This window comes from Hetaerina americana, unplaced genomic scaffold (genome assembly GCF_022747635.1).
Source record: "Hetaerina americana unplaced genomic scaffold, ioHetAmer1.1.p SCAF_125, whole genome shotgun sequence".
Lineage (NCBI taxonomy): Eukaryota > Metazoa > Arthropoda > Insecta > Odonata > Calopterygidae > Hetaerina > Hetaerina americana.
In genome coordinates, this window is record NW_027286348.1 from 859,416 (window position 1) to 869,867 (window position 10,452).

The window sequence follows — 10,452 nt, forward strand, 5'->3', positions numbered from 1 at the left end:
AATAAATTAATTTCATGTGGTAGTCATTCGAGTAAGATGTGTTTCGTGATTTTTACTAAATTGGAAAAAGGGAGCAGAATTGTTCGGTAATTCGCTTTTTGTGTTTTTGGATGGGAAGAAAAGCGAGGAGATGAAAGCAAAGTTGGATGCTGTTGGATGGGGACACTTCACTTCGCGCCATCTATGACACCACAGTTAGATATTGGTTCAACGAATTTAAACGTGGGCGTACATCTGTTTTTGATGAGGAGCGACCAGGACGCCAGACGTGGTTATACCGAGGAAATCATTAAAAAAGTCAATGCCATGATTCTCGCTGATTGACGAACGAAAGTGCGCATTAAGTAGCAGAGGCCGTGGGGGGTGTGCCAACCGGAACGGCAATTAATATTTTATTACATAATAAGTTGGCTAAAGCCCGATGGGTGCCGCCATAGCTCACGGTGGACAACAAGCTGATCCGGCTGTCAACTTCGAAGCAGTGTTTGCAGCAATTTAAGCGAGATCCAAAGGTGTTTTTTTGCATCGACTTATCACTATTGATGAAACCTGGATTCATCATTACACACCAGAAACCAAGCAACAATCAAAACAATGGATTTCTCCCGCTGAATCTGCTCCAAAGAAAGCGAAGATGGTCCGATCAGCCGGAAAGGTCATGGCGATTGTTTTTTGGGATGCAAATGGGGTCAAGTTCAATTTCCGGATCACTAGCAAACCAAGTTATCCACCGCTGGCAAACTCTGTAATTAAGATCAGAAATTGAGAAAATTGAATTGATTTAATGCCTATCACAACTGATGCAACAGATGGCGGCCATTTCGGATATCTCTTTCTTTGGAGGTTAATCTTTCACCCATCTCATTGAAATCATTTAAAGACGGAAAGGGCATGACACATCTAATTACCAGTAACATATAGACACAGTGACTCTCATTTCCTGCCGTTGTTCGCCCCATGAACTCTGCCAGACAAAGCAATAGTCAATTGGGGCTAATATGAGACCAAACGGTACGTTCTCCATTCCCCCCATCTTCATATATATTTATTATAATAGCCATAAAATTTATAATTACTTGCATATTGAGTACCTATAAATGTGCATTCACATGTGGACATAAAATACACACAGATATCCCCGGGGCATATTATTCGTACGTGAAAAAGCTACATCGTTGTCACAAAGAACAGCAACACATAACATTTTATCATATTCTAATTCCTATTGAAGGAGGTCATTATGACAAAAAGTGGAAATTCGCTCAATAAATGCTGCCCTAAATTTAGACAATAAACACTCATTAACTAAGAGCGAGAAAAGTATAGCCAGATTAATGAATTTACTAAAATTAAAAATCAGACAAGGGGGAAAATGTCAAAAGCAGATTGCAAGATGAAGACTGGAAACAAATACAACATTTAATGAAACACCATGGAATTTGAATAATTACAGGAATGATTGGAATCAATAGTGACGAAGTTTTACGAAAATTGTACCACACCAGATGATAACGCTACGTGTATTCCTTTAGTCATTCAAAATTAAGAGCACGATGAAATACTAAGATATCTACCAGCATCATCTATTACATTAATATGGCAATACACTTTAATCCATAAAAATTTATAGCTGTACATTTACACATATAACTTAGTTTCGAAGAAGTACTGACCGTATAAGAAAAGGAATGCAACAAGTGGTGCTTAAAAGACCGCGATTTCCTACAATTGCAAACATATATATCAAATATCTAAATGAGTAATATTATATCTCGACTTAGGAGGAAATTGGGTACTCACGAAACACGCTGCCAGGATTAAAGGCCTCTTAGAAATTCGCGAACCAACTTGCAAATCTAGAATGACAAAAGTTAACGCGTCAACAGCTGGCGGAAGTTCACTCCCTTGATAAGAGTCTTGAGTCCGTTTTCTTTGCGATAGAGGGAGTCATTTTACAATAAAAATACACTGCATTACTATTTTCTGGGAAAGTTATCTTTTTGGAAGAAAAAGGACTAAAAGGTCATAACACGCGAGTTCGTGGTCCTTGGTCGTAAGGTTTTTTGATAGAATTCTAGGATTAAACAACAGTTTCTCCAGTATTCGCCTTTGTCTCCAATATTTCCAACTTGGATCGCGATTTTGCTGGGAGCCCTTGTCTGTTGGCGGTTTTGTTCGTGAGTACTCATTTTAATGTGAAGCGAAGATTGAACGTTATCTACTTGCATATTTCACAGCTTTAATTGCCTTCAAAAGTGATATCGTTCTTTCACGCAGCACGCTATGTTGTCCCATGTCATTGCGACTTCGTTGTAAGTTCATGGGAACATTAGTAAGTAAATAATGAAAAGTTTAAGGATAAGGATTTATTAGGCCAAAGTTACAGTATGAAGAAACGAATTCTAACATGTCCATAATTTTATGAGTCACCGTATTATTTTCTTGCTCTGTACAGCTATCAAAACAAGTTCTTTTTCCAAATCAACTTGTAACTTAAAAACATATGATACTATGTGCATGTGGATGTAAGTGGTTTGACATATCAATATTATAAATGATGATAGATATTGTGTTTCTAGCGTACTAATGAGGTGCGATTTTAGCAATTCCTTTGTTTATTTGCGGCATATATTTCGTATGTTTGAACACTGATATTTAAACATGTTTTTGTATATATTTCACTTTCATTCGCATCTGTCGTTCGAGTACAATGGGAGAAGTATTGCATGAAACAAAACGTTCATGTTTTGGAATAAATACACGACAGGACATAGTTATGAGTGCGGGATGTAAGTAACCAGTTTGAAATAAGTAACGATGAATTTGTGAAACACAGTGTTCCTTCCTTTATTTGAATTGTATCTCTGCACACTGTCGTAAATTAACAACTCTCTCCATCTATTATTTTTACATTCTTTTTTTATTGCTATTGTAAAAAGCTGGTGGCGGTGATAGAACTACTGTAGAGATACCCAAATATTATTAATGCACTGGCAAATAATCTGAACGATAAAGAACCTACGGTGAGATTTTTTTAAAATTGAAAAAGATTTCTACTTCAAAGCCAAGGCCCGATGACTACATAATGTGTATGTATTTAACCAAAATGATCGCAGCATATTTGAATACAATGTGAAAATGTTGCCCAAGTCAAGAGTCTACTGTTTACATACTATATTGATGTTTGTCAAGAAGGCAGAAACACGTACCATATAAAGAGACACCATCTGGCTCAGTGGGACTTCTAACTTGACCAGTAGAGTTCGTGGGTGGAAAGCAATATCTCTTTCTAATGAAGTTCATGATAAATGCCAGTTCTTTCACATCAAAGTGCGAATATATATTTGTTTTTGTCCTCCATAAATTTCAATTCAGGTTATCCTATTTTCTTCAATGCTTCTTATCTATCCCAATTGGATTTACTTGCAATCTCAATGCCTTACCAGGTGTCCTACTAGCCTGTTGCTTCTACTATGGCCAGCATGCACCCGTCCCTTACTCAGGCAAGAAATTCCTTACTGCTTGTTAATCCAAAGTAGAATAAACATAGGCCAAGAACATTCAAGCAATGAAATTTCCTCTCGTCTTCTAGGATGAGCTCGGCTTTTGTTTAGGTACATTACTACAATTTGCGTATGGGCTTATGTGAAATGTATCCCACTAAATATCCAATCAAGTGCCCGACTGGCCTGTTTATTGTTTCCCGTTGCTTCTGTCAATGGGCACTTTCATTCCACGCTGTCCAGAATTTCGTCAATGCTTGTTTGTCCAGGTTATTTTCAATAGGCACCAGCACATTGAAAAATTCGAATTTACTCTTTGGTTTTTTCTGGGATGGCCAAGCTCCCTGTACAAAGTGACAGTCTATGAATATGTTTACGTAAACTGTTTCATGCCTGTCTTGATTCCTTCACATTTTGACAATCTGCTTTTGATACGAAGTGCTTGTTTGGTCCTATCTACTGTCACCTCTTTCAGATCTGTTCCTGGTGCATTTAATGTACTTCTTAGGGCTTGGTTAAATTCTTCTATGCTTATGGTTTGTGTAATTTCTTCATCTGGAACTGTTTGCTCTCATTCCAGGATATCGTGTCCTAATTGTGCTGTTTACAAGTCCTGGATGCAATTGTTCTGCATGTGTTTCTGTCTTATGCATTTCGTTCAATCCTAATGCTAATTGCTCATAACCAATTATTGCTTCTTCCATTTTCTTTCTCCGAGGTTTGTGAGGTTGTGAATATTTCTCCAGGTTATGGAGTGAGCGTTTTCAGTGTTTCTCCCAGATATGTGTTCCTCTATTTTTCTACAATTGTCCTCAGTTCATTTCCTCTTCATTTCTCTTGTTCATTATTTACTAGAGCCTGAAAATCATTACAATGGCCTGTTTAATTTTACGTTTCACTATTTTATGCATTATTCCAAGGGATCCGCGTTGAATCCTTCATAAGATCTGTTTCTGGCTTCCGTGTACCTAATGCTGTACTTTTTTTGGTATTCCGGCTTTTCTATATATGTATACGAATGTTTTTTGAGCCCCTATTTGTGTTTATTTCACTCTACTGGTTTTTATTTAACATTTATAGATAAAAATGAATATATTGTACAATTTTTGTTACTCTTTTGTCAATAAATTAAACTTTTAAAATTAATAAACTATAGTAATGATCAGTAATTGATGCCTTTGTGTGAGAACTAACCCATCCCTCAAATTGGAAGGCTGAAATAGATATTTCTTTTCTAATAATCATAAAACTTCTTTATTAAACATCTCTCAGAAGACCTGTTCGAAATGCTGTCTCTCCCTTTGATATAACATAGAATCAGTTCTGTATCCTTTGAGCATTGATGAAAAGTTTATTGTTATTTTTCCCATTGTCCTCTCACATTGACACAAGGTTTGTGATTGATGTATATATACGTATCAGAAGGACAAAACGTGCATACTAATCATTCCAGAACAATTGTTGTGTTGCTGTCTTCATTTATTCACAGACATCAATGGAGTGTCGTATCAGTGTGTAAACTCAATTGACACGACCTGTTTTCTCCAGGGGAAACTCTTTTCAGGTGAAATTCATATGATGAACCGTAAAAGTGACAACTGAAGCTGAGGATGATAGTTCACTTTGCCTTATTGGGTTCCTTCGTCTGTAAATGAATAATGAATAAGAAATACTTAGTTTTTCCACACAAACTTTATTTTTACGACTGGGTTTCGACGAGGATCGTCATCATCAGGTATTTTATTTCAGAAATATACACACATATATATACCCTTGCAATGCTGAAAATATGAGGTGAAGGAGTAAGAGACATGGGGGGGTCCCCCTTGTTCTCGGGGCTGTTGGAGGGAAACGGTTGATGTGGGAGTGCGTCCATCCGGGGTCCTTTTCTTTCCACATGCATGATTTCCAGCTTAAAATCACTAGAATGTCCGTTATCCAAAAGATGTTTCGAAAAATGGGACGCACCATTCTTGTTTCTGAAGGAGGCTTGGTGTTCCTTGAGCCTTTCCTTGAATTTCCTTCCCGTTTGCCCCACGTAAACGGCTGAGCACTCACAGGAGAGTTTGTATACTCCACTCTTCTCTAGATCTGGGATTTTTTCCTTTCCGTTGGTTATTAAGTTTTTTAAATTTGTTTTATTGTAAAAGGCGGGTATGAATCTATCCCTTGGTATCCTACTGGTGACTTTCAGGGACAGCTTTCCTAAAAAAAGGAATCTTTGCCATTTGGCCGTGTTGTCTCTTTCGGGGGCGGTGCTATAGATTAATTTTACAGCGGATACTATACTGTAAATGAATAATTGTTTATATTTCCTTGTCTAAGAAGTGAAAGCATTTCCCTATCTTCTCAACTGCATATGTTAATCAACAGATAATGCATGTTAATTTGGTATTCGTAGCCATAAATATTAATTATGTATCCACTTATTACTTGAGAAGTTCCCTTATAACACTCTGTCTCCTAACGGAAAGGCTATTCACCATTGGCTAATATCCTTTTTGGACAGTGTGAAAGCAGTAATTTTCGTGCATACGAAGCTTCCGGTGACTAATGGAACTCCGACCCCTAAAGTAAAGAAAATAAAGGGTGGTTGGACTCCAGGTCGTTCCCTCGTATTAGCAGCAGGTGAAATTACAAAGTATTGAGTCCCTAAACTCCATCTGACGGAGTGGCTCCACTCTTTAGTTAGTGACAGCTTCCCTAGACTTGAAATGTCAGTTGAAAAACCATTCCTCGCATTCATCTCAACTGGAGACTAAACACTGGCGCTACACACTATTTGTGTGGAAGGCAGTGCATTTAAAAAGATTTCAATCAAAGCTAATATTACCACTGCATTCAAAAATAGGGGTGTTCAATAGATTTTGTCGAAATACCCTTTGCGGTAATTGCAATGCCTTTAGAGCTTATCAATTTTATTAACTTAATATGCTAAATTATAATACTCCCATTGCATTGCCCACCTCTCAGGCGTGACATTTCTACATTTTAGAAATCTATATATGTACGGTATATGTATTCACACACATACAAATAATGAAGCGCATGGCTTTCTTTTTACTTCTCAAAGATGTGCTAAGTGTTTTCCGCTTCCGTTGAAATGGATTATTGGGTTTTTGTCAATGAAATGCAAGAAACTCTGTTGCCGCACACCTTGTCCAACCATATCCTGGTACGCTTCCTATATATTTGTGACATTTTAGGCTCAGCTAGAAGTATGCCACGGTAATGTCTATAAATACATCTAAGGTGTATTCCACTGCTGATTCAGTTTCAGGCAATCCGTCAACCAGTACTCAAATTAGTTGATTTGTTACTTCAAGTGAAAGATCGTATATATGTTGTTTAATTACAGAGTAAATTAGTTCCTCATCATATGTATTGCATATTGTCACTTTGTCCATTGGGCATTTCTCTACTGTTAATTGTAAATGGTCATAGGAAGAGTTCAATGATTGGTAACTGTCGAATATGTTTTGAGGCTTTATTCTTAGATTTTTTACAATTTAATCTCTGTATGTACATGCACATTAGTGCAAATAATACCAATTTGCCAATGTTAATGTCATTCCTCTGCCAAAGTAAGGTTAAATGTAGTGTTGATTTCTGATAAAAAATAAGATCTTATGCACATAATGCAATTGTGGTTTAGAAATAGTAAATTAATAAATAATTTAAATAAATTAATAATAATCCAATGCCCCTCTATCAAAGAAAACCAAAGCCATTTTGTGTTTTAAAAAGGATGGAAATATTTGGAGAGGACTATATTGGTTTCAATTTGTCAAGACAGGAACTCATTTGTGCACTATTCTAAAACAATAATTTAAATAGAACTAAACAATCTAATGGCATTGAATTGCCATCCATGAGAAATAGCAAGTGTTTTGGTATATCTGGGTTCTACTTATGCTTTGTAATATCCACCTTCTTTCTTACGTCAATTGCAGTGAATGAGAAGATAGAGTCAACGGAGAATATCTTCCTCCTGAAATCCACGCACCTGTGCACCTCCAATCAATTGAACGCCTTTCATCTGCTTCACTCCACAGCACCAATGGAAGCACACCAAGCAGATGACTCTCTCTCCATAGAAGAGCGACTGTTCTCTGCATTATTCATTGGATCCCAATTGTCGGAGTGCAAGGGATTGTTGGGTGAGGTGGAGGACGTGGACGCTAGGGGCGTGCGGGGACGGACGGCGCTCCACGTGGCAGTCCGTGCAGGGAAGGACGATTGGGTGGAGAGACTGCTGGGGATGGGAGCGGACCCCAGGCTGAGGGACGCAGAGGGTGATGACGTACTGCAGGTCGCCGAAGAGATGAGCGCCAACAGGACTGATGACGCCAATCATAGAGCTAGAATGAAGATCCTGATGCTGGTGCGAGTGGTGCACCAAAACAACAGTGCACGTAGACTATCAGTTCCAATGGCTCCATGTAGCTGTAACACTCCAAGTGAGGTTCCATTACTCCAAAGTGAAAGGTCAGGTCAGATTACCGCTTTGAAGGAACTGATTCTTGGTGTGTCTAGGGAAATTGGATCCCTGAAAGGGACTGTTGTGGAGTTGAAACGGGAATTGGAAGCGAGGGACTCACTCTTGATTGCTTTGGAGTCTGGAGTGACCTCTCTCGTTGAGAAGAGCACCTCTCTGGATGCGGTGGTGCGTGGGTGGGTGGCAAGGGAGGTCGTAGCCAGGGAAGCGGTGGCAGTCAACGAAGAGGAGCCAGTCGCTGAAGGGGAGAGGGATTGCGTCGAGGCGATGATGTGCGTTACGACCATCTTGCATGCAGACGACAGAAAGAAGTCCTGTGTTCGGGGTATTTATAAAAGGCTCCAATCGGAGAGTCCCCTGACGGCTGCCATTTTGAGATTCATTGTGAAGCAGTCTGGGGTCTCCGTTCACATCGACTGCTCCTCTGACACAATAGAGAGGATGAAGGGAAGGTTGGTGGACCACAACAGAGAGGAGAAGGGCGGACGTATATTTGTAGATTATTCAGAAATGAGGGCGTATGTTGCGGGAGGGAAGATTGGGGGAAGTGAATGGGAAGAGAAAGGTGTTGCTGCCCGTCTTGTTTGTGCTTTGTTTCAGTTGGCCTTGAACATTGCCTTTAATAACGAAGGTCGACCGTACGCAGAGAGGGACACTCCTAACAGACGACATTTTAAGGAAGTACTTCGGCAAGCAGAGATAGAGATGAAATGGAAGAGGCATATTGATTTTTTTACTCATCCAGCGATAGTGATGGAGGAGGAGAAGGCCAGGGAGATAAATTTCGTAACATTAATCACTTCTAAGATCGTACAATTTGGATTGAATTCTAGAGAGATTGCAGAACATCGCCGTAGACTCCCTCTCCTCTTTGAATACGTAGAGGGTCACGTGATGGCGGCTCTCGAGTCCACGGTGCGTACTCATCCTATTATTTACTTAAATTAGCACCAATATTGAATTTCCTGTTTTCAATATTGCTTTCTTCTTGATTAAACTTTAATTTTCAGTTGGCAATAGAGATTTGCCTCTGAATGATTGTTTATAGATAAATTAGTGTGATAATACAATAATTTCTTTTTTGATTCTTTTTTTGGAACTGAAGTAATGTGAATGTGCATTTTTCTGCTTTTCCCCCGAGGTTGACCAATCAAAGAGTTAAATGTTGCACAGAATAATGTCAGCCTTTGAATTTTTTCCGTCATATTCCCAAACCTATTTCTCTTCTGTGTTACGGTGTGGTCAACTTCAATGAGTTATGAAGAGGGTTTTTGAAATATTTGAACCAATTATTTGGAGGAATCTAATGAAATACTCATATATATAATTTGGAATGCCTTTTATTTCTAATACTCAATCATCTTAATGTCAATCTCAATTTATGCTTTTTAATTCAAACTCTGTGGGGGAGATTTATTACTTGTGAAGGCATTTGTGGATCGTATATCCTAATTGTGTTTAACTTTAAACACTGGTTGTCATTTATGCAAGATATTTGAGAATACATTTCATATTGCATTTCTTGCAAATGAAAATTGCATTTTTTGGATCAAAGTGGAGTTTTAATGAGGACTGTATAAAGAACACATGGGCCTTAATTTGAATGGTTTTAATTATACTATCCATTGGTTTCTCTTGCCTCTCGAGTGCACTTCAATTGATGTTAGAATGATTTCGATCATGACTAATATCGTATAATCGAAGCATATTGTCCCTATTAGATTTTGTTTCTTTTGCCTTTTGACAGGATGAATCGTCATAAACAAGGTTTTTATGTTCCATGGTGTGTGTATTGCAGCAACCATAGAGGAGAGATAACATTTGCGAATAGCAACGATGGACTCATCCGTGATTGTATATTTCACTCTCATCGTCTCATCCGATGCAATCCTCTCTGTTTAATCTCTGTGGCGATGCATTTGAATTGTCATTTTACGAATCACATATGTAATCATTTAATACCTGCAATAAGAATGGAATAAATATACTGTTTTCACACAATCACTGTATCAATTATTTTCATTTACATTTAGCAACAGTTTTCTACACAATACAGATGTGAAGAGTAAAAAAGGGCCTTTGTAAAAGGAATAAATGTATCAATGTATAAGAAAATAAGATTGTAGTGCTGCCTTGGCTATCTTTTTAAGTTTTATGATGGTTTTATCCTTAATATTGTGGTAAAAATATGAAAAAAACTCCCCATCATCCGTAAAATAAATTAATTTCATGTGGTAGTCATTCGCATAAGACGTGTTTTGTGATTTTTGCTAAATTGGAAAAAAAGAGCAGAATTGTTTGGTAATTCACTTTTTGTTGGCTTGATTTTGGATGGGAAGAAATGCGAGGAGATGAAAGCAATGTTGGATGGGGTGAAAAATTTAGCTCAAACGAGGACGCTGTGCATCGTCATCAGGATATGGTGCTGCACAGCATCAAAACCATGTTCGT

General features: G+C 38.1%; 1 protein-coding gene across 1 annotated transcript; it reads left to right on the top strand.

Annotated features, from left to right (window-relative positions):
* The first annotated feature begins 7,764 nt into the window (after positions 1-7,764).
* Positions 7,765-9,932, top strand: LOC139686014 (uncharacterized). Its single transcript, XM_071583110.1, has 2 exons — positions 7,765-8,916; positions 9,749-9,932. The coding sequence occupies exons 1-2, from the start codon at positions 7,765-7,767 to the stop codon at positions 9,761-9,763; spliced, it is 1,167 nt and encodes a 388-aa protein (XP_071439211.1). The 3' UTR covers positions 9,764-9,932.
* The last annotated feature ends 520 nt before the right edge of the window (positions 9,933-10,452 follow it).